This window comes from Populus euphratica, unplaced genomic scaffold, assembly GCF_000495115.2.
Source record: "Populus euphratica unplaced genomic scaffold, PopEup_1.0 scaffold120.1, whole genome shotgun sequence".
NCBI lineage: Eukaryota > Viridiplantae > Streptophyta > Magnoliopsida > Malpighiales > Salicaceae > Populus > Populus euphratica.
Genome location: NW_011499918.1, coordinates 571,030 through 596,622, shown reverse-complemented (window position 1 = coordinate 596,622; position 25,593 = coordinate 571,030). Strand labels below are relative to the sequence as shown.

The window sequence follows — 25,593 nt, the reverse complement described above, 5'->3', positions numbered from 1 at the left end:
ACACCTTTCAAAGTTTGGGGAGTCAAATTAATGCTGAAATGATTTCTATGAATTATTTACTAAATACCCAATTATTAATAAATAGGTTAAAAGATATTCTCAAACTCTTTCGAAACCGACCTGGAAAGTATGTATTTGTATCATATACATGTATGTACATATAGGTTATTAATATTTATTTATTATAATATAATATATAATATATACATATTTCCATATCAATATAAATATATATCAAATATATTAAACAATACTTAAATAGTGAATACACAAACAAATACTTGAAATCTAATAAATATGATATAAATATATAATTTTTTTACTTAAAAAACAATAAATAAAATAAACATAAATAAAAACTTATTACTAAATATTCGTTGTAATTAATGATACTATCTTATAACATGATCATGGGAATAGTGACGGGAACAATTATGACAGTGGGCGGCTGGTATTTAGGTATTGTTTGGTTATTATTTTTAAATTAAAAGGATAAAGATAGTGAATATAAGATAAAATAAAGATAGTGATAAAATTATATTTCATAATAATATATAAGATAAAGTGATTGTTTATTATGTTTGGTTATGATAAATAAGACATAATAAAATATAAAAAAATCTATTTTGTTTCTAATATGTATTGTTGTCAAACTTATATATTTAAAAAAATAAATTAGATATTTTTTTCTTAGCTTAGTTTATACTAAAGATAAAAATTAATAATGTTATAATAATTTTAGTTATATAATTAGGACTGATTTAACGAGTTAACCTTTGAGCCTGAATAGTTCAAGTTTAAAAAAAAAAATAGAGGAAAGATTAACTTGATGGGTTAACTCTAGGCTTTAATCGGTCCAAGTTTAAGAAAAAATAGAGGAATAATTAACTCGACTTGACCCGATCAAAAACCCAAGTCAACAAGGAATAAAATATAATTCGAAAATACGTTGACTTTTTAGAAAATAAAATTGATCAAAACAAGGTTACTTTGATTATTTAAAAAAGATATAGGTCAACTAGATTAATCCTTCTAACTCGTGACTTGAATCTTGCCTCAAGATAATAATCATTTTTATACATATATTAACTTATGTCAAATTGTGTTGATCCTTTTAACTCATGATCTAAGCTTAACCATCGTTAACTCTCGAGTTGGATTTTAAAACTTTAAAAATAACCATTTTTTTTTATATTGACACGGGTCAACCCAGGTTGATCTTTTCTAATTCGTGACCCAGGTCTTGTCCGGGTTGTTATTCAAATTAAGTTTTAAAACTATGATAATAATCACTTTTATTTTATATTGACCCAAATCACCCCAGGTTGACCCTTATTTGATCTAAGTTTTATTGTGAGTTGACAGCCAAGTCGAATTTTGAAACTATGATAATAATTATTTTTATTCTTATATTGGCCCGAGTTAATGTTCAACTACACTTATGATTAAAGCCTTGTCCCGGGTCAACCGTTGATTCGGATTTTAAAACAATGATAATAATCACTTTTATTTTTACACTGACTAGGATCAACCTAGGTCAACTTAATCAGTGACTCGAGTTTTATACTAGATCGAATATTAAGTTAAATTTTAAAATTATAATAATGATCATTTTTATCCTTATATATCTTAGTTGAACAATTTTGATATTAAGAGTTTTATACAATGATACTTTAAAAATTAAAAATAATAAATATTATCTCAAAAGACATGTGATAATAAATATTATCTCAGAAGACATGTTTTTTTTTATATATCTCTTGTTTTCAAAGTAGAGAAATTAACTGTAAATTATCTTGGAAACATATTTATTTTTATATGTCTTATTTAACTAAATATATTTTTGTTTTGAATGTCGCAACATTTTCTATCTTAAGACATTTGCTTATTGCGAAGAGCGCTTCACCATTTACCCTGTTTTTTTTTTTCAATTTGAAAAAAAATTGATTTTTTTTACTTCAAATAATTTTTTATTATTTTAATGTGCTTATATTTAAAATATTTAAAAAACATAAAAAACATTTTAATATATTTTAAAATAAAAAATATTTTAAAAAATAATTACTACTATACTTCCAAATACCCATCACACAAGATATTCAAAGAAGGCTAGAATACATGTCAACCCCATGGGTTGATCACTTGCTGACTTGGAAAGTACCATTTGGCAGCAATAGCATAATTTTTAGACCTGGTTTAGTGGCTGCTCGGTCCAAGGCCTAGGTTCCAGGTTTTGACCGAGTCATCAGGTTGTCTAAATTTATTTTTTTATAAAAATCAAAATGATATTATTTTAAAAAAAATGATCAATAAGTTACAACCAGATTTTATTGGGTTAACCTGGTGACCAAGTCAACCTGCTGGATCATACTAAATTTTTTTTTTCTATTTTTTTTAACCCGATTTAATTACAGTCTCAGTCAACTAAATTTCATATTAAACTATCAGGTTAGGTCAAGTTTGAAAACTATATCCAATAATAAACAGGGACAAATAACGGTATAAAACTTATATCTCGACAAATATTCCTTTATATTTATGGTCCTTTGATATTTATGCTGTCAGTTTTAATCCTTTCATATAAAAACTAAAATTATGAAAAAGAAAAGAACATCTTTCAAGGGCTAGTGGATGAAAAAAACATGATAGGGAGCTTGTCTTATATTAGTTAAATTGAAAAAAATATTAATTTAATTAAATTTAATTGGTGAGTGATTTAATTAATTAAATAAATTTAAAATAAATAAATAATTTTTTAAAAATAAATAATATTATTTTGATAAAAATAATTAACCTGATGATTCACAAGATGACTAGACCCTTTTCATCCATATCCTTTTCTAAGTTGGTTTATAGGTGGAGTTTAACGATCATATATTAAAAAAAAAAAAAAGAGGAAGAGAGAAAAGCTCATGGAATCGCCACAATTAGGTAATGTATTGAGCCGATTTTGACTTTAATAAGTGGAGTTCAACCTCTCAGATTCTTTGACAGTGGTTTTGAGGTATAATACTACCAAAAAGGTAGATTAAAAGTTTGATACAAGAACAACAATTTATATTTTAATTGATTAAATTTAATTTCTTCAAAACAGAATTAAAAATGGATTTTTTTTTTTATGTTAGAAATAGGTTTCTTAAGGTCTTTAGCATAGACTTAAGGTGTTTTTTTTTACCATAAAAGGAAAACAACGAGGTAGATTTCTAGCAAAAGTGTCTTTCTGTACACTTTCGTGTATAACATGGACAATGTGTTTTATATCTAGTTTTATTAAAAAAAAATAAAATTATGAGTGTCTAAGTCTATCACCCCTCCTAAATTTCTCTTCTTTTTTTTTCATGCTAAAATATATTTATTTTTTATCCAAAATAGTATAAGATTTAAATATGATTTTTTGTAATAAAAAATAGAAAAATCTTTTTATTTTAATCCCTTTATGAATTTAAAATAAATAAAAGTACAAAATTTGCATATGCATTAAGAAGTTTTTATAACAATACAAAGTAGTTATTTTTTTATATTTGTTTTCCTAAAAAAAAAAGTGATGTATTTTAAATGCATAATTTCAGTTTATTATAATATTTAATTATATATGATATTATTTAACTATCCATATCTATCCATGTGTATATGATATGATATGATTGAATTATCCACTAGATTGATGGTCTACATTAATATTTTTACAACATTAAAAAAAATACTAAGGTGATGAAAGTATTTCTAAAAAAAAAATTTGAGACTTAGTCATCAACTTGACTAGATTTAATAAGTTTGGTTAATTTCACAATCTTTTTAGTATTTTTTTTATTATTATTCTAAAAGTAAATCTATTATTTTTATTATGCTACCAATATAAAAAGATGAAAAAGCTCTTTTGCACAATAGCAACATATATATATATATATATATATATTTAAATAGTTATTTTACCATGTTAAAGTCAATTGCGTGGACCAATTCATTTTAATTAATTTGCTAATGAGCAACGAATCTCTATAAAGAGACAATTGTACCTCCATCAACTAGGTCATTTTGTTTTGTGAAGAAGGGCAAAAACATAAATACATTGTCGCAATCTAATGTGCCTTTTGTCCCAGGCCATAATGTATTCATGTGTATGTTATTGAATTTTTTTTATTTAAATTTTTTATGATAAAATAATTTTAGTAACTGATGTATTATAAAAGCTTGTATGGATCAGCATCATCATCTAACACTATTAAATTTAACAATTTTATTAATGAAAATTTATATTGATATTTGAACTTGCAAACTATTAGTATATATTTTATTGATAGGCTCACAGACAAAACTAGTTCGTCAGAAAACTTTTATCAGTAATTTATGGTTTGTCGATAATAAATTTACAAATAAATTTACAGATAAAAAATATGCCAAAAAAATTTATTTGCTTTATTCCGTTGGTATTTCCTTCGGGAAATTTATCATATAACTGACAAAAATACCATATATGTGTCCATTAAAGTTCAAAATATCATTCAACTTCTCAGTGTCAATATTAACAAAAATATTCTCGACAACATGAAAATTTAAATTTTCTTCTAAGTTATTAGATAGTGCAACTCGATATGGATCAACTAACTCACCAACGAACCATATTTCTATAAGAATTACTAGTGTCATTTACAACTTTATATATACTATTGGCACTAGAAGTTGACCCAACTATCATTTCTAACATGGTATTGTGAGGAACACATGGTTTTTTGTGTGCATACCAACACAAATATCTCTCAATAAGCCCTTTTTTTTTAGAAGATACATCATGACAACATCTGGATCTAGAAATTTTTTATTCTTATATCTCTTATACCTCTTATACAGACATGGAATACTACATTCACTAATATTTTTCAGATTAGATAATCTGTAATTAATAAAATCCTGAATCCATTACAATAATTCATCATCCGTAACCTTTAAAATAAATCTCGATACATTCATGAACGATTATTTATTACTTATATCAAACCTATTTAAATAATGATAACACGTGTATTAATTAATTCCGTTAACTAAATAAATTTATAAAAGTATTGGTTTAGCTCAAATTTATTCAATCTATTTTAAGAGTCATCTTAATTTATCATTAATTATTTATATAAATTTAAATTTTTATATATTTATTTAAAATTTCAACTCGACAATAAAATTAATAAGAAAATAAAATATTGTGCATTATATATAGAGTTAAGAACAACTCCAAAGGTACTTTCATGAGTGATCGAGGTTTCAGTTTATTGTATTGGTTTATTTTGTCAGGTCAAAGCAATGTTTTTATGTTTTATTGATGAAGGAATTCGTGTTTCCATATTATCCAGAAAAAAAATGATTCTATTAGAATTAGCAAGCTGTGGTGGAAGGTTTAGGGCTGTTAGATATAGATTTTGTTCCTCATAATTTCGACACTTCAGCTTCATTGAAGTCTATTGCCATGAATATTACCTGTGATGGAGCTAAAAGGAAATGGATACATGTTAGACTTCTTCTCGGCACGGACCACTATCGTGAGACTACCGAATGCCTGTTTGGCATTGAAGTTGAATTTGTTTTTTAATAAAATTTGATTTTTTTAGTTTTTTTTATAGTTTTAATGTAAAAAATAAAATTTTAAAATAACAAATATTATTTTAATATATTTATAAATAAAAAACAATTTTTACCACACTGAAACAAAAAGTGTAAGGATGTTTGTGAGCTGCTGCAGATTATGAACTGGGTAAGGCATCTAACCAGCATTCCCCCCTTTTGATTCTTATTTGTAGGTAGGAATTTAGATGTTGTTGGTATTACTATTGACCTTTCTGGAAATCCTGTTGTGGATGAATGGTACTTCAACACTGGTAAATATTCTTCATTAGCAGATAATATGTTAGTCCTGTAGTCCTTTTAAAAGATGGCATCTCAAATCCTCTTTTCATCAAACTCAGGAATACAATCTTGCCGGCACTAAATTTGCCCAGGAACAAGTTCTCTATTTAACTCTACACTATGGAGAGGTCTGTTTGCATTTGTAATGCTTGAAGCTGTTTCTAACAATGATTTATATAATGCTAAACACCCTCAAGTCCTGTGCACTGATGATGCTGGATCGAGTTTTTCCCACTAGTCTTCCTAACGAGTATAATATTGCTTCGAATGCTTTTGGCAAGTATAAATAACATCTGCTGTGCTTGTGACATGAATTGGATCAGGTAGCTTTCATCATTGTTGAAGGGAGATCATGTATCTAACCACTAGTGGCTGTATGTTTTATTTTCAAATATGAAGGTCCTGGAAAGAGGGAAACATTTGAGCTCGCAAGAAAAGGGATCGAGTTTATGTCTGCTGGTGATGGAGTCAAGCAGGATTCAGCAGCAAAGAAACTAAATCTATGATCAGGCATCTGGTGGAGCATCCGGGAGTATGCGTAACTATTTTAGTGAAATTGTTGATGAGGTTTGAGCTACAGAACACTTTATCGGTAGCTCGATACCCTGTTGATCTAATTGATATTGAACTTCGCAGATATCTTGTCAGTTCAGTAATATTCTTAGATCGAAAGTAGGCATATCCATGTATGTTGAACATGAACCTATTTGAATTTGTAACTCATGCGTTCTTGGCATTCCACGAGTAAAACCACGGCCCCTCATTGGAATCAAATTTGCGAATCCCAGAATTTGTCTGTCTGATAGTTTCTGCTGACAATGTTTCTTACATCAATTGTTTTCAACATTAGCACTGTTATGATTCGTTCTGTTATCAGTTTTTATAGCCTTGGCAATGGCCATCTCCATGGTTTCCTCAATTTGTTCCAACCTGTGATTCTCATATACAAAGGAAGATTGGCTATGGCAGCTGCATATTGTTTAGACTTGTAGAAGATGCCACGGCAAAGGCTTGGATATGGCGTTGCCAGTCATCGTTGTCATGATGGTAGGTGGCATTGCAGAACAAGTCCTTGGCATTGCTTGAATACTATACTTTCTTTCTTTTTTTAATCCATGGACTCGGTCACTTAGACCTCATACCTAATTTTGACACGAAAACAGGCTCCTTGAGAGGGGGAAATGGTCAGTGTTAGATTAGCATTTTTCTTTGACGTTTTTCGAGAGGATTAATAGGAAATGGCGATGTTGGGAAGCATTGTAATTTTTATTATAAAATATTATAATATTTTTAATATGGTTTTTGTTATTTTTTTTGTTATTTTTTTAAAATTATTTTTATTGATCTTTTTTCAATATTGGACTTATTAAAAACTTATCTTTGTAATTTTTTTTAAAACATTGTGAATTGTTACAGTGTTTTTTCATATGATTTTTTTTATAAATTATCTTAGTCGATTTTTTTTTTAATATTGAGTTAGTTAAGAATTATAATTACAACAAAGCTAAATTATATGGAAAAAGTGTTGTAAGTTTTCTCACAAAACACTGTAAATTGCTATAATATTTATTTAAATAATTTTTTATAATTTTTTCTAAAATTATCTTTGTTGATTTTATTGAAGAAAACATTGTAATTTTCCTCACAAAACATTGTCAATTACTTCAATATTTTTCCTTCCAAAATTATCTTTGTTGGTTTTTTTTTAATAATAAGTTAATAAAATATTTAGCTTTATAATTTTTTTTATCTTTTATTAATATAAAAACTAAATCAACTAAATCATGTAATGAAAGCATTATATTTTTTCTCATAAAATATTGTGGATTGCTATAAATTATTTTATTTAATTATCACTAAGACAATTTTTTTTTTATTATAAAATATTAACTTCATCATATATTTAACTTTTATTAGTTATATAATGTTACATCATAATTTTAATACTATTAAATATATTTATTTTATAAATTCACATTAACGCGTAGGAATGCCATCTTGTATTAATTAATTAGGCTCCCGAATAATTACGGGGACATTAATGGTTGCTGCGGAGATCCTAAGCTACACTTTAATTAATTAATTTAAAGTCATCTTAAACAATCAAGAATATCACACATCGAGCTAGCTAGAATATCCTATCCGTACCATCCGAACATGAAATCCAGTGCTCTCTTGGCAGCATTCTGGTTAACTTTGGCACAAGAAAGAGGCACTGAGAGTTTATCGGGTGTTTGGAGGTATAGTTATAATTATTTTTAAAAATTAATAGAAAATACATTATATTTGTTGAATGGGATTATTTTTATATTTTAAATATAGTTGTGAAAAACTTGACCATGTGTATATATATATATATATATAAGTAAGTCATTGAGAATCTTTTGAATAATGCATTATTTGACTCAACTAATGGAATGATTCAAGGGGCTGCGGAGAGTACTAAACATATTTAGTTACAGTTCTTTTTTTTTAATTTAAAAATAAGACAAGTTTTTTTTTATAACAATTTTTCATTTTTAAAAATCATATAATTGCTTCTAAGGCAATGAGCTTCATAAACACTCTAAATCAAATAAATTGCCTTTTGTGAATACATTAGTTCGTTTAAAATCTGAACATCCTCATTAGTTAAAAATATAATTATTAAATTTGATTTATTTCAAATTATTTTAAAGATTAATTTGACTAAATAAAATCAACTATAAATTTTTCAAATAAAAAATAACACTATTTAGATTAAAAAAATTAAAGTAATAAAATTGATTTAAGTTGATATAGCGAAGTGAATATAAGAATTTGTTTAGTATTTTAAAATATTTTTTATTTGAAAATTTGATGAAATAATATATTTTTATTTTTTAAAATTTATTTTTAATTTTAACATTTTAAAATAATCTTAAAAATTAATTTAAAATAAAAAAAACTGAAAAATAAACGGGGCATGAGACGGTGTTGAAAACTATGGTTAAAACTTAAAATAAAAATGAAATGAACAAAACGACGCCACGTGGCCAAGTTTGCACGCCCAATAGCGAAAAAGAAATTGAAATCACAAACTCCTTATGACCATTACAAGAAAGCAAGAACTCAAGAACTCTCTTCTTCTTCAACTCATTAGTACACGATAATTCTACAATGCCACTCACTGGCATCTAGAACATGATCACGTGAATTCTTAACCATCTGATCAGATCAAAATCAGATCACAACAATGTTTAGCTGGAAACGTCCATCAGAGGTCCTCCGCTTAACACTAAACTACGGAACCGAAGATTTCGGTGAGGAACTCAACCGTTCCTCCACATCATCCTCCACCGTCTCCTCCTCCTCTTCCACCACATTAACGCCTTCATCTTCGCCGCAGGAGATTGCGACGGAGGTCGCTGCGGAGGATGAGGAGCAGGTAGGGTTTAGAATTGAATTGGATTGGAATGCAGTGGATGATGAGGATCAGGTGGCGTTGAGGTTACAGTCGCAGTTGATGGTTGCGTTGCCTGCGCCTCAGGATTGTGTGACGGTGGATTTGAAGGCAGCGGAGGAGGAGGAGGGAAGAGTGGAGGTGGAGATGAAGGTGGAGAAGAAGAGAGAGGAATTGAGAGGGGTGCTTTTAGGTAAGAGTGGATCAGGTCAACAGAGTGATGGAGTTGGTGTATTGACTCGGTTGTTTAGATCTGATGGTGGTCACCATTGGAAGACAGTTACTTTGCTCAGTCTTTCCAGTTGTGGATTGTTGGTGAGGACTCAAATGTTTCCTCTCCTGTTAGTTTTTTTGTTAATTTATGAAGTGAATGTTGACAGTAAGAAAGAAAGAATATTTGATAGGCGAATGCGTGATGGATTTCTTTTCAATTCCTGCTAGTTTGGTTAAAGGATTGTTCTTCTATTGAATGATGAGAAAATGTGGGATTGCATCATTAGAAATGTTAATGCTAGAAAATGAAATTCACTCAGTTAAGCTTAGTTTAGAGAGATTATGCCGTTTTCTTTATTTAGAGTCTTCTGGTTTTGATGTTGGGGTTTTGCAATTTATGTTTTTGTCTGAGTGTCATGTAAAAATTGGAACTTTATATTGCTATTTTTGGGTTTTGGGAGATCTGTTGCGATAGTAATTTATTGTAAGTAGGTGAATGCATGATGATTTTTCTTTTCATTTCTGTGGGAGTTTTGGGAGGTGGGTTGGTGTTTGGATTAGTTTCTTTTCACTAGTTAGTTGGCGCTCTCTGTTAAAAATCTTCACTGTGAGTAAATTTTGAGTGATATAGCTACTCTTATAAGCTCAATGCTTAAAGCTAGGGATGTTGTACGGATAAGATTGTTGTGTTTGCTTCTTGCTTATATTGTTTGTAACTGGGCTTGGGTTTCTATCTGCAGACATTGCCTGCTGTGATAATTCAATTGCCGAATCTTGAGAAGCTTTATCTTGATAATAATAGGCTTTCAGTTTTGCCACCCGAGCTTGGTGAGCTGAAGAATTTGAAAATTCTTGCTGTTGATTACAACATGCTGGTTTCAGTTCCTGGTAAGAATCTGATCGTAATATGCATCATCCAATAGAATTTATTTCTTGGAAAAGAAAAAATATATAACCTGCCTTTTGATTAGGACTAAAAAAGTTGTAGGCCATTATTTGTTTTATTTAACTTATTTGTTTGTGTGATCTTGGTTGGAATTCTGAGCAGTAGAACTGGGGCAATGTGTTGAACTGGTGGAATTGTCTTTGGAACACAACAAGCTTGTCCGGCCTCTTCTTGATTTCAGGTCATTTTATCAGCAAATTAGTATACTTAGCTGCATTTTCCCTGTTTGATAGAGCTTGAAAAACTACAATTTGCTTCTAGCCTAATGTTTGTCTCCAGTTTAATGGCAGGGCTATGGCTGAGTTACAAATTCTCAGGCTATTTGGTAACCCTCTGGAATTCCTTCCTGAAATTTTACCTCTACACAAACTACGACATCTGTCCCTTGCTAATATAAGGATTGAGGCTGATGAAAGTTTGAGATTAGTGAATGTTCAGATAGAGGTAGTGGTCATGTGGTAACTGCAATTTTTTTTTTTCCTGGATGTCTTCTAAACTTGTTTAGTTAATTATTTTTTGGTAATCGCAGACAGAGAACAGTTCTTATTTTGGTGCATCTAGACACAGGCTTAGTGCCTTCTTCTCTCTCATATTTAGATTTTCTTCTTGTCATCATCCTTTGCTGGCATCTGCACTGGCAAAGATAATGCAAGACCAAGGAAACCGTGCAGTTGTTGGGAAAGATCTGAATGCAGTGAGGCAGCTTATTAGTATGATGAGTAGTGACAACTGTCATGTGGTATGTTGACAATCTTTGCTATCATAAATGGAACCTTGGTTGTTTGTCTGTTCATCTGCACACCTCTTATAGTTTCGAGTCTTTCAGGTTAAACAAGCATGCTCTGCTCTATCCGATCTTGCTGCAGATGTATCCGTGGCAATGCAGTTGATGAAATGTGACATATTGCAACCCATTGAAACGGTACTGAAATCAGTTGCCCAGGAAGAAGTAATTTCTGTGTTGCAAGTTGTGGCAACCTTGGCATTTTCATCTGACACTGTATCTCAGAAGATGTTGACTAAGGACATGTTGAGATCATTAAAATTGTTATGTGCTCATAAAAATCCTGAGGCAAGTTCCTTTCTTTCTTTTTGTGATACACAACTGGTTTTTGTTGCTTCTGTACAATTCTGCAGGAAATTTAATACTGGATTTATCTTTCACCAGGTGCAAAGTTTAGCTTTACTAGCAGTTGGAAATTTGGCCTTCTGCTTGGAAAATAGATGTCTTCTGGTCACCTCTGAAAGTCTGCAGGACCTTCTGCTGCACATGACGGTTTCATCTGAACCACGTGTGAATAAAGCAGCTGCTCGTGCTCTAGCAATTCTTGGTTTGTATCTTGGATTTTTCTCATCGCTTTTCACCTGATCTTTAGATTGTCTAGCCAAACATTATTACAAGGGTTTGTCCCTTTTGTGCCTCTCCAGGAGAAAATGAAAATTTAAGGCGTGCCATAAGAGGGCGACCAGTGGCAAAGCAAGGACTGCGTATACTTTCAATGGATGGAGGTGGAATGAAAGGTCTGGCAACTGTGCGGATTCTTAAAGCAATTGAGAAGGGAACTGGAAAGCGAATACATGAGTTGTTCGACCTAATCTGTGGGACATCAACTGGTGGGATGCTGGCTGTTGCTCTTGGCATTAAGCTAATGACCTTGGATCAATGTGAAGAAATATACAAAAATCTTGGTGTGTATACGGAAGCATGTGTATTTCAGGATGTTTTATTTGCTGCTCACTTTTTTCACATTCTGTTCTGCAAATTTGCTTCTCAAGGGAAACTTGTCTTTGCTGAACCTGTGCCAAAGGATAATGAAGCTGCAACTTGGAGAGAGAAGTTGGATCAGCTTTACAAAAGTTCATCACAGAGTTTTAGAGTTGTGGTGCATGGATCTAAAGTATGGGCTATCCTTTTCTACATTTTTGTAACTTTTGCTTTACTATTGTCCTGGTTTTTTGCTTCATAAATGATATTAAAACATGTGTGACTATATTTTTTTACCAGAGAACATAAAAGAATTGCATCTTCCAGGAAACTGCAGAATGTTGCTAATGTTTTCAACTTGTTTTTTAATATAAAAGGATATGATGATGTGCTCATTTAATATCTGTATATGTATTACATGTTTTGTTAAACACAGATGCTGTGGGAACAAAACACTATAACATATATTATTGCAGCACAATGCAGATCAGTTCGAGAGGCTGTTGAAAGAAATGTGTGCCGATGAGGAAGGAGACCTGTTAATAGAATCAGCTGTGAAAAATGTTCCCAAAGTTTTTGTTGTATCAACGTTGGTTAGTGTGATGCCAGCTCAACCATTTGTGTTCCGCAATTATCAGGTTTGACACTGAGAATTCTATTGCTTAACATGTTTAATATGGTTTTGATTTTTTGATTGTGTTGGCTATATCTCAAGAATTACTTAACAAATTTTGCTGCATAGATACATAATCATACCTGCAAGATACTTGCTGGCGATATTTTTGTTAATTTTCTTCTAATCTTCTCTCTCTCTCTGTTTTGGTATCAACATACAGTATCCTGTTGGAACACCTGAAGTGCCCTTTGCAATTTCAGAAAGTTCAGGAGTCCACGTGCTCGGATCACCCACTACTGGAGCCCAAGCTGGTTATAAACGCAGTGCATTTATTGGTAGTTGTAAGCATCATATTTGGCAAGCCATAAGAGCATCATCTGCTGCTCCATACTATCTTGATGATTTCTCAGATGGTATGCTCTTGACTTGCTTATTCAAGTTGAGATTCGTCCCTCCCTGTATAAGTTGAGTGCATCAGTGATATTTTTGCTAACCAATGACAATTCAATAGATATAAACCGCTGGCAAGATGGTGCTATAGTGGCAAACAACCCTACCATATTCGCTATAAGAGAAGCACAACTTCTATGGCCTGACACCAGAATTGACTGCCTGGTGTCAATTGGGTGTGGCTCTGTTCCAACAAAGGTGATTCTGCTCGTATGGGTTGTGGTTTTGCTTGGAATTTCTAAATCTATGTGTTGCTTTGTCCTATAATTTAGGGCATATGGGATCCACCATATGATTGTGTACACTAAGAATTCAATCAAATTCTTCTGAACTATTAGAACTTTGGAAGCACTTAAAGAGTGAAGAGGTTGCATGAAACAACTAATGAAACTTGAATTAGAACAGTGGAACATATTGTGCCTTATTTACAGAACACTAGAAGAATGTACTGCTGCTTTTATTGATCTGCCAAGCTGTGGATGTTAGTGACCGAACTCTACTTCATGACCATGTAAAGAAAGGGATTTGATTCTTCTTCTTTTCTTTTTTATCAAAAGTTGCTACTTCATTTGATGATTCACAAAAATATCTTTCGTTCTAGGTCCGGAAAGGCGGGTGGCGTTATTTGGATACTGGCCAAGTGTTGATTGAGAGTGCATGTTCTGTGGACAGAGTGGAGGAAGCTTTAAGTACGTTGCTACCCATGCTTCCCGAGATACAATATTTTCGCTTTAATCCAGGTATACTCTAAGTTGACTGTTTATAAGAGCAAGATACAAATTGTTTTCTAACCTGCCTGTATTCTTTAAAGATATTATAATTTCCCTCTATCTTCCTCATATCTTAACAAGCTTTTCTTCTTCCTCCTCTTCTTTCATACCTGAAAATTACCTTTAAAGACTAGTTTTAGTGAAAAAACTTGTAGTTCTAAGTCAGCATCCTCTATGGTTTGATCTTGCAGTTGATGAACGCTGTGGTATGGAGCTGGATGAGACTGACCCAGCTATCTGGCATAAGTTGGAAGCTGCAGTTGATGAATATGTCCAGAATAATTCTGAAGCCTTAAAAAATGTCTGTGATAGTCTACTTTTTCCCTATCAACATGACGATAAATTTTCAGAGGTTATGAAATCTCAGCAATTTTCCAAGGCAAAGGTATCAAATACAGGTATTGATGCGCACATCCTCTTAAGTTGCTTTTCTCATGCGTGCCTCATTTGGCATGCTCCTTTTTCTGAATCTGAAATCTTTTGGTATTTCACTATTTTAGATGAGAGTAGCCCCTCTCTAGGTTGGAGGCGTACGGTGCTGCTTGTTGAAGCTCTGCACAGCCCTGATTCAGGAAGGGTTGTGCATCATGCTCGGGCACTAGAGTCATTTTGTACCCGCAATGCAATAAAACTATCTCTCATGCATGCCACATCTGGAATTGCAAGAACAGTGCCAACAGGAACATTCCCATCCCCATTTGCATCCCCTCTAATTACTGGAAGCTTCCCCTCAAGCCCACTCCTATTCAGTCCTGATTTCGGCTTACAGAGGATTGGCCGAATTGACATGGTCCCACCTTTAAGCTTGGATGGAGCTCAGTCTGGAAAGACAGCTTTATCACCGCCAATGTCTCCCAAACACAGACGGCTCTCTTTAACTGTTCGGTCATTGCATGAGAAACTGCAGAATTCACCACAAGTAGGACTTGTACATTTGGCCCTTCAAAATGATTCATCAGGCTCCATATTAAGGTGAACATGCTTCTTAGTTGTTTGACTTGCAAATTTTTTATTGATATTTAGTTTCAGCCACTGTCCTAATGTGCTGAATGCTTGTTTCTATAGTTGGCAGAATGATGTGTTTGTCGTTGCTGAACCTGGAGATCTTGCTGATAAGTTTCTTCAAAGTGTTAAATTTAGTTTGTTGTCGATGAACCGAAGCCGCCATAGGAAGATTGCTTCACTTCTTGCTAATATTTTGACTGTTGCTGATTTAGTTCATTGTAAACCATACTTCCAAGTTGGAAATGTCATCCATCGTTATATAGGACGACAGACACAAGTATGTGTTAATGACTTTCTTTCTTTTCTTATTAGATCATTCAAGCCACTATTGGTAGGATACACCAAATTATGAGTCTCCATTTTAATGTTCATTGCTACTTTCTGAAGGTCATGGAGGATGACCAAGAAATTGGGGCATATATGTTTCGTAGAACAGTTCCTTCTATGCACTTGACACCTGAAGATGTTCGCTGGATGGTATGTTTTGGCCTAAACTTGATTTTCCAATGTCTTCCTTTTGCCTCTACATATTTTTAAATTCTGGATGAACAAATGGTTGATCTTTGACGAATTAATTCACTACTCACCTTCTGTGGTTCTCTTATAATGTTGGACTATTCCCAAAAGACCAACATCCACTAGTGGCACTGCTGAATCAGAGTTTTGTTAGGAGTGATTTGGACAAAGTCTGCCCTGCAGTGTTTTTCTCATAATTGTTTGCTCTCTGGAAGTGCCCTTACCCTTGGCCTATTTTTAATAATTTTTACTTTTCTACGTCCTGGGCATACCCTGCAGAAGGCATAAAGCTTTTGCATTTTGTAGAATAATTGAGCCACAAAGTCTCTTCGTTTTCCATATTGTTTTTCCAAATTTTCAAGTCATGTAAAGCATAATTAGATTTTTATCTATTGGTTTATGTTTCCCTTAGCATAATTATTCTTCCTGACTTTCTCGAGTGGCAAATCAGGACACTCTTAAGGGCTAACACAGAAACTGCTGCTTGAATTTTGTTGCTGTGTTGTGCCTTGCAAATGGTTGAGAAACGCTGATAAGAATACTGTTAATTCAATGTTGTTTTGTTTTTTCTAGTGATTTATGCAGTTTCCTCTTGGCTTGTGAACACCTAGGTTGGAGCTTGGAGGGACAGGATTATAATTTGCACAGGGACATATGGGCCTACACAAACTTTAATCAAGGCCTTTCTGGATTCTGGTGCGAAAGCTGTTGTATGCCCTTCAGCAGAGCCCTTAGAAATGCCAGTGACATTAGTCCATGGATCAGGGGAATTCAATGTTCTAGAAAATGGGAGGTTTGAGATTGGAGAGGAAGAGGCAGAGGAGGAAGAGGAAGAGGCTGAGCCTACCAGTCCAGTGAGTGATTGGGAAGATAGTGATGCTGAGAAGCATGGTGACCGTTCTATTGGATTTTGGGATGATGATGAAGAGGACCTATCCCAGTTTATCTGTAAGTTGTATGATTCATTGTTTCAGGAAGGGGCAAGGGTAGATGCTGCTCTCCAAAATGCTCTTGCTTCCCATCGGAGGCAAAGGTATTCGTGTCATCTTCCCGGTATACAATAGTTAGTTGGATACTAATACAAGAAAATGAAAATAAACCAAAAAACATGAGAGAAAAAAATCTGTGAGAGAGAGATGATTGCATTCGTAAGTACAGAAGTGAGCGAACATCCAGTTTTGAGGCATACAAGGAAAAAAAAAAAAAGTTGTGTCATTCATTGCATGAACACAAGCAGATAATAAATGATCCCGTTTTTTCAATGACGAGCATTTAAATTTGTCATTTGCACTGAACTTTTACTGTTTCTGACCTATGTCAGCCTTTTCATTTCTAAGACCCAAATTCTGAGTTTACCTGGGCAGTTACATTGGTTATTTCTTGATTGCTTGGTTAATGCACAGTCCTCTTTAGACTTCAAGATCAGAGGGTTGTGATGAGTGGGTATGCCATGGGTTCTGTGGTTGTGTCATGCATACTTATAGGGAATTGCTGGAATCAATGATCAGCTTTTAGATGCCATACTTGCTGATAACTTGGTGTCGAAGACATTAACCGGCACCTTGGATTTGCTACCCAGAGCCTCAAAAATTCAATCCAAGTTTACAACTATGTAATTATGATAGAAGGTATATTTTTGCCCCAGTAGAGATTATGATTCTGGATTTTGTTTTCATTGGTGACGTGAATTGATAGCTATTTTGAAGTGACTGGTTTTTCCGAAATGCAAAATTCTATGCGAGAAGACTGATGAGAATGACAACTCAAAAGCAGGAAAGAGAAGTTCTTCAAAAAGGCAAAAAGACAAGGGAATGATGTAGTCTGTCTTGTTGCTTGTCTCTTAAGTTACGATAATAGAGAATTTTGGACTATTCTACACTATAGAAAATCATGGAGACATTTGTGATGAATGCTGCGATACAGGTTTCATATGATGCAAGTCGTCATACTTGTACTTGGAACTAGTTGTTCCGTGTAGAAAAGAAATTTGCACAATGGAGATGCACACATTCTGGATGATTTCACTACCATTTGCCCCAGGTTGACTCGGAAACTTGTAATCTAGAGTTTGACTCGGGCCGGGTTTAATTTGAACCGTAAAGATATTAACTTGGTCAAATTTGATTGGGGTGTTTTTTAGATCAGGAGAACAAAAGCTGCCAATTCACTAAATTGGGTGTAGAGATTGAGGTGAAAAAAGAAGACAGGAGTGAGCTTGTGGCAATTTGTATCCCTTTCTTAACCAAACCTCAACCACAACAAAGAAAACTCTGGCCTATGTTTTCCCTGTAACCTTATCATAGACCGACACTTGAGTTTCCCAAAAACCTGTAGCAGAAAGACATTCCATCTCAGAAAACAATAGACTGTATTCTCAATTGTCCCGTTCAAGATGTTGAATTTGATTTGAAATGCCGCAATCGAGTATAATGGAGCAAGTTAGTGACATTAAAGGACACTGAAATAGGGCTGTTTAATCATAGCCACAGGAATATCCTTAGATCAAAGATCTATCCTTTCTATTATTATGAATGCCGTGTCAAAGTGTCCTTTTCCTTTACAAAATCAAGATATGATTTGTCGCCATTTCACATAACGCGCTCAATGCACAAAAGCGAAAGAAGGGAGGGAAATCGACACCACCACCTATGACACCATACCTCAATTCCACTTCAAGTAATTTACCTAGCAAGTTCGTGAAAAAAAAACCCTTTTCCCCTCTGACTTGGGCATGAGAAAACGAGGGTTAACCTAACAATTATGACAGGAAGCCACAGAGCACAGCATGATTTACCCTGCCAGTAAAGTTTTAGCACAGAATAAGTAGATAAAGTATGCTTATCAAATGGTGCAGGTCCCACCTAAGAATAATTAGAATTATAATTCAAATAGAAACTCGAAAATAAAGCTAAAAATCCAAAACTAATTAAGAAAATAAAAAATATAATAGAACGACAACTTCCAAGCCTAATTTAAAACCATCCTGATCTTGACCGGCTATATTGAGCTAATCTCATATAAAACTATCATGTAAAATCTCATGATCAAATTTGAACTCGATTCAATTATCAAATAAAAAATTATGCATGTTTTCTTCAAACAAGTTGTTTGATGCAACCATACCTCTTATTGGACTTGAAGCTACCCATCTGATTCAAATACATACTATTCGACTATTCACGTGTGTTCCAAATAGAATAAATTTGTATGTGATTGGTTGATTGAAACCTCGTGCATCACATTGACATGAGAAAAGAAGGGTTAACCTAACAAACATGACCAGGAAACCACAGAGTATGGCATGCTTTAACCTGCCAGCAATGTTTTATCACAGAATTAGTAGATGAAGTATGCTTGACCAAATGGTGCATGCTCTACCCAATTCATAATGCTAAGTTTGTAAATCCCTTTAGTGGTCAAAGGGGTTAAAATATTTATCAGTAAAGCATGCATATGCTTTCATTGCAATCACAGGATGAACATGATGGCTAATATCCCTATCAAATGCGCCAATTATGCAAAATCGCATGCTGTACACTTTAATAAAGAAGTTCGACAAGAGCTGTATAAAGAAAACCCAAGTGAGAGAGAGAGAGATTCCTCAACATTAAAGCAAACCCTTTCATTATATTTTTTGGCAAAGAGACAGGGCCACTACTTTCTGCAACCAGAAGCCTTCTTCATCACTTCAATCTTACTATATTATGCAATATAAAGCCAGTACCATTACCACCAAGTTCCCAGAGAAAATGGCTGCAACAGCTCCGGTTGCAATAGGCACGCGGGGTACAGTAGGATCACTTGTGAGGAAAGAAATTGAGTATTTCTCCAAGTTTGAGATAGACCGATGTGCAAGTTCAAGGAAACCTCAAGAGCAGGTGGCTGACATAGCTTCCAGTAATGGTCAGTCAAGGCCTAGTTTCTGGTCCTTGACGATGAGCTGGAAAAGGAAAAAGCGGAGAGGCAGCAGCGGATTCCTTCCAAGTATCTGTTCTGCTGTGGAAGTTGCTGACAGCAATAGGCTCAGTAGGATTCCTGGGTTCAGTTATAGAATCCTGAAGGATGATTCGAAGGATATGCAGGTTTAGACAATCTTTTAAAGAGCTGCCACGCTTTCTAGCCTCTCTAAGCCGGTATGTGAAGCCACTGGACCATGCTTTTTCTGATCCTATAACATTAGGTCCACAACTTCAAGTGTACTAGATTCTCTATAGTCAAAATTACCTATCTATCAGACATACGTTTAAGGGAATATGTCAGACTCGGAGAGGAGCACGGGATCACGTTGGTAGATTTCCTGCCATGTGTTGCTGATTAGAATTACTATTTTCTACGCTTTCTCACCTGCTTGCTTCATCCAGACATTACCATCATGCAGTAGAGCATTTCATAGATGATAATTGGAGCTGCGTAATGGCATCCACAGGTTTGAGTTTATAAGAATTTGGTGCATTACATATTGTGTGTACCAGATAAGGAGGTTAACAACAGTCATTCCTGCTATTTTCAAACCCCATCTCATAATTTGTATAGTTCCCTGGATCATACCAGACTTTAATTTTCAATTAAAATGTCGTGAAGCACTACATGTGGAAAGCTTGCTCAAAAATTGCAGTGTAAGGAGTACTGTTAAATTAATTAAAAAAATATCTATGTAAAGTAAAGTTTTACTGTTGCTTGTGAACAGCAGAAACTGGATCATATAGTTTCTAATTGAATGAACAGGCTGGGATTGATAAAGAAGAGCGAGAATTTATATCGTGAGAGAAATTATATCTACGTGGACATTCTGATGTTCTGAACGAACAACACTCCTGCAATTCTAGTGCCTGGACCTTTTTCCAGTGGCGAAAACAGTCCGTTTACATATTTACACACATAAGACATACAGCATCTGCGAGGTTTGTGAAATTAGATCCACAGTAATATAAAAAGGCATTGAACTTTAAGCATATCGACGATACTGATATTGATATTGAAATCGTAGAAGTAGGTTTTGTTTTCTGCAAAACAACTAAGCTTCTAGCTCTTCCTTGGCATTCCCTCCTTTCACAGAGTCGACATAATGGATGCTTTCTGTTGATGCCATTGAAGGTTTTTTCTCCTCAGTTGGTTCGGTAAGAAATTCAAGTGCGGTTACGACATCAGCCATCAAAGGTCGGGCTTCAGCTTCTTCATGGACACACATGGCTGCTATTGCAAGAGCCTGATATAGACTCTTTTTTGGGTAGTTTCCTTCTAGTAATGGATCTGCCATTGCTGTAAATTTACTTCTGTCCTTCAACAGCAGCGCCGCCTACAATATGGAAATGTGAATCAATATAAGAATGTCTGCAGTCTGCACTCCCAATTACTCTTAAAACCTCAAAATTTGCAGCTTGTGTTCTGTGCTACAACCCTGGCAGAAAGGAAAGATATAATCCTGACAACTTGATTGCAAAAAAATCATCAACATACCCAATGAATTAGGTTCTGCTCTTCTGTTGGTCTTGACTTATCAATAACTCTCCTTCCTGAAATTATCTCCAGAAGAACAACACCGAAACTATACACATCCGACCTTGTTGTCAGCTGACCTGTCATTTGATATTCAGGAGCACAGTAGCCATATGTACCCATCACCCACATGATCCTTCCCTCCTGTTGGTCCCAACTTGGCAAGTCCAAAACCAGACAGCTTTGGATTGAAATCTTTCATCTAATAATATTTTTGAAGCTTTGAAATCCCGATAGATGATTTGAGGATCGGCAACGCCGTGCGAATATTCCAGTACTTGGGCTGCTCCTGATGCTATTTTCACCCTAGTACTCCAGTCCAAAGGATCTTTTCCTGAAGGTAAATCTGGAAAGTAGAAGATGTTAGCACCATGAGTACAGAATCTACTGGGACAATTTAGATAGAAAAACTTCAAACCTAAGTTAAATCAAGGCAGTGCTTGAGCTGCCACATGACATGTAAACAGAAAAGAATTTGGTAAAACTTCTAGCCTAGGATATAAAAATTCATGTGGGCATACCAAGAAGGTGATTTTCCAAAGATCCATTGGCCATGAATTCATAGACTAAGAGTTTTTGATCACCATCTGCACAATAGCCAATCAGTTTGACAAGATTCATATGTTTAACGTAAGGGCCTCAGAAAAGAATTCTCTATTTCCTTGCAATCGTTTCTTGTCAAGCTTCTTAACAGCAACAATCTGAAGAAAAAAAAAAGAAGCAGAAGAACGAAACAAAAGAATTTCATTACAAGATGATGTAGGATAAAACATAGGCATGCATATCCTTTAAAGACACAAGACTGACTTGATCAATGCTCTCAATGTATCCTTTATACTCCCTTCCAAATCCACCTTCTCCCACTACACAATGATGACTGAAATTGCTAGTTGCAACAGCTAGTTCACGAAATGTGAAAAACTGATTAATATTCTTCCTTTTGCTGGAGGCTGCAACATTGATAACATGATGAAATGATTAGCATTTATATATTACCAAAATCTTAGACTTGAAAACTTTTTATTCCATTGACAGACTTATTTTATAAGACATGTTCCCGACAATTGACAATGTTTTGCTTTGTTGTCCATAACCCTTGCTGTTCCATGAAGATCTGCTTCCCTTGAAAGAATTGTTTTTTTCCATTCTGCAACAATAGAAGAAACTCATTTCCTTCCCTCTCCTCCTGCCAAGTTGCTAACCCTTTTGTGTATTGCTAGGTACCTTGTTGGAGGAAAGAGGATTCAATCCCATCTTGGAAAGCTGTTTATGTATCCATAAACTAGATAGGACTTGAGTTCTTTTGGTAACAGTATTGTTAGCTTTTACTGTAAAATTTAACACCAGAACCATTGGATTCTGAAATTGTTTGTTAGTCTAGTTGTCAGCCTCTTGCTTCCAACTAGTAATTGGTTTTCTTGGTTTCTTCTTAGCTAACTGTTAACGCACACCCTCTTATAATTAGTACTTGCTCATGGCTTAAGATAAATGCTGACAGGGCCCCACCATGGAATCTATTTATAAACCACTTTTTTATAATTATTAAACTCACCCTGGTGAGGGTCAATCTAGTGGCTGCTGACTGGACTGGCTTGGGTTGGGATTTATATTAAATTGAGTGGGAGTTGATCCAATTAATATGTTTATCTGAGTTAAAATATAGAGAGACTTGATTTTATTTAAAAAAAAAAAACACAATTCAAAATGAGGTAATGTTAACTTTTTATAGAAAAACAAATATTTTAAAATGATGTTTTTTAAATTAATTTGGATTAACTAGTTTATTGTAATCTAATCCATAACTCAAGCTTTAGGTTGGGTCATGAACAATACCATGATTTATAACTAATTCATTGTCCAGAGAATAAGATTCCATTGACAATTACTACAAGAAAATATTAGGTACTTTCTATTCGTCTCAGGGTGAATCCACACGTATAAATTAAATAGGATCCACCTTAAAATGATTATAGGACACATCATTTTGTAAGCATGGACTCATAATGATCCGAGTTCTTACAATAATTTTTCAAAAATCCAGGACCTCTTGGAGTTTTATAAACTAGAAGAGGGTTGTTTTTCTAGTCTTTAACTATGACTTGAAGAGGAAAAAAGGAACTGGCAGCAGCAGATTCTTTCCAAATATCTGTCTAGCTGTGGAAGCTGCTGACAGTAATAGTCTCAGTAGGATTCCTGGGTTCAGTCATAGAATCCTGAAGGATGATTTGAAGGATATGCAGGAGAGCTGCCACGCTTTCTGACCTCTCTAAGCTGGTAGAGTTATCTATCAGGCTTACATTTAAGGAATGTTGTTGATAATTAGGATTGTGTTACTATTCATGGAGCTGCCAATGCTTTCAACCTGCATGCTTCATCGAATCATCCATATATATATATATATATATTCAGGTAGCAGCGATACGATATTGATAGGTTAACTTCTGTAAGGTTTTAGTGCGTCTGTAGTGCATTAGATGTTGACTACCAGATTGGAAGGTTAGCAAATATCATTCCTGATATGTCGAATGCCGTGCCACCGTGTCATAGTTCTTACCATAGCTGTCAGATCCGACCTGGGGTCAACCCAGGTCAATCATTCGTAAATAGATTCCATATATCTTTACAAATCTATGCAATACAGTAACAATGTGGGATGCAAATTATAGTTACAGGGCAATATACACATTTCTCACGCACCAGGAATTCTAGGAGGAGCTTTCGGTTTCTACAGGAAACCTTGAGAGTGCGTTCAGTAATAGAAAATGTTTTCCATTTTCCGACTCCAATTTTCATTCCCCTATGGAAAATTAGAAAACATTGTTCATTTCATTAGTTATTTTCCATCATCAACCATAGGGACCAAATTGAACACATCTGAAACCACCAATACAAGCCATGAGCTTTAAAGCCAAACCTATATGAGTTTTTCCTCCAGCAGCTTTCATTGTCAAATGGCTTTTATGCCAAAAACTGCTGCCATCTTCTTTCCTTCCCGTAATAAATGGCCATTTCTTTCATTCTTGGTCAATTTGACTAACATAATATATATTATGTTAGGCATATTGGAGTGTCACTTGAGGTTCTAACTTTTGCTTCACATTTCCTTATGTTACAGAGTTGACATGATGGATACTTTCTGTTGATGACAATGTAGCTTTTTCCATCTCAATTGGCCCCGCAAGAAACTTAAGTGCAGTTACAACATCAGTCATCAAAGGTCTGTTGTCAGTTTCCTCTTGGAGACACATTGCTGCAATTGCTAGAGCTTGATATAGACTCTTTTGCTGGTAGTTTCCTTCTAGCAATGAATCCGCCATAGCTGTAAATTTACTTCTGTCCCTGAACAGTGGTCCTGCCCGAAATATGGAAATGAGAATCAGTCTTAAGGGCTGCACTCCCATTTATTCTTGAGGTTATAATCCTAACAAATTCCTTGAAGAAAAAAACATCATGAACATACCCAAAGCACTAGGTTCTGCTCCTCGGTTGGTCTTGACGTGTCAACGACTCTCTTCACAGAAATTGTCTCCAGAAAAAAAACACCAAAACTGTAGACATCAGACTTTGTTGTCAGCTGACCTGTTAATTGATATTCAGGAGCACAGTACCGACATGTATCCATCACCCTTATAGACACATGATCCTTTCCTCCTGTCGGACCCAACTTAGCAAATCCAAAATCTGAGAGTTTCGCATTGAAATTTCAGTCTAGCAATATGTTTGATGCTTTGAAATCTAGATAAATGATTTGAGGATCCGCCGTATCGTGCAAATGTTCCAATTCTTGTGCTGCTCCTGTTGCTATTTTCATCCTAGAAGTCCAGTCCAAAGGTTTTCTTCCTGGAGATAAATCTGGAAAGCAGAAAATATTAGCACACTAAACACAAAATCTTTATAGAGACAATGTAGATAGCAAAAATTTGTACCTAACCCTAAATAAAGTCAGTTCTTGAACTGCTACATGATATGTAAAGACTGAAAACTTTGTAAACTTATTGTCTAGGAAACAAGAATTGATGTGGGTATACCCAGAAGGTGAGTCTCCAAACTTTCATTGGGAATGAATTCATAAACTAAGAGTCTTTGATCACCATCTACACAATAGCCAATCAATTTGACAAGATTTGGATATTGAACCATACTTAATGTATTAACCTCTGAAAAGAATTCCTTGTTTCCTTGCCTTCCATTCCTGACGAGCTGCTTAACAGCAACATGCTGGAGAAAAAAAAAGAGAATGAAACAAAAGAATTGCATCACAAGATGATCTAGGATGGTGAATACGCATGCAAACTCGTGCTGAAAGCATAAGATTTGTCAAAAAAACTACTTCAACTTAAAAGCTTAAACTATTAGATGAGGTATTTATGATTTATATTATTCTCTAAGAAGATTGAACTGATCAGTGCTCTCAATGAATCCTTTGTAAACATTTCTGAACCCACCTCCGACGAAGCAGGAAGGATTGAAGTCATCAGCTACAACAGATAGTTCGTAGTACGTGAAAAACTTTAAATTATTCTTCCTTTTGCTGCTGCCTGCGACAACGTTGATAGATAA

The 25,593-nt window shown here is 34.1% G+C and overlaps 2 protein-coding genes across 4 annotated transcripts; both read left to right on the top strand.

Annotated features, from left to right (window-relative positions):
- Window positions 1–8,939: 8,939 nt before the first annotated feature.
- Window positions 8,940–16,821, top strand: LOC105134828 (phospholipase A I-like protein). 3 transcript variants are annotated; one of them, XM_011039383.1, is made up of 18 exons: window positions 8,940–9,631; window positions 10,270–10,417; window positions 10,578–10,656; window positions 10,766–10,919; window positions 11,005–11,214; window positions 11,302–11,547; window positions 11,644–11,806; window positions 11,904–12,164; window positions 12,252–12,373; window positions 12,657–12,818; window positions 13,017–13,209; window positions 13,308–13,444; window positions 13,848–13,986; window positions 14,208–14,414; window positions 14,517–14,988; window positions 15,082–15,298; window positions 15,409–15,498; window positions 16,149–16,821. In XM_011039383.1, the coding sequence occupies exons 1-18, from the start codon at window positions 9,110–9,112 to the stop codon at window positions 16,599–16,601; spliced, it is 3,975 nt and encodes a 1,324-aa protein (XP_011037685.1). In that variant the 5' UTR covers window positions 8,940–9,109; the 3' UTR covers window positions 16,602–16,821. The 3 variants fall into 3 exon arrangements, with proteins under 3 accessions (XP_011037685.1, XP_011037686.1, XP_011037687.1); XM_011039384.1 differs by having other exon boundaries at window positions 16,111–16,198; XM_011039385.1 differs by lacking the exons at window positions 8,940–9,631; window positions 10,270–10,417 and having other exon boundaries at window positions 10,755–10,919.
- Window positions 16,822–18,991: 2,170 nt separating this feature from the next.
- On the top strand, window positions 18,992–20,207 carry LOC105134829 (uncharacterized). The gene has a single exon (XM_011039386.1). The coding sequence runs from the start codon at window positions 19,242–19,244 to the stop codon at window positions 19,623–19,625; it is 384 nt and encodes a 127-aa protein (XP_011037688.1). The 5' UTR covers window positions 18,992–19,241; the 3' UTR covers window positions 19,626–20,207.
- Window positions 20,208–25,593: the final 5,386 nt, after the last annotated feature.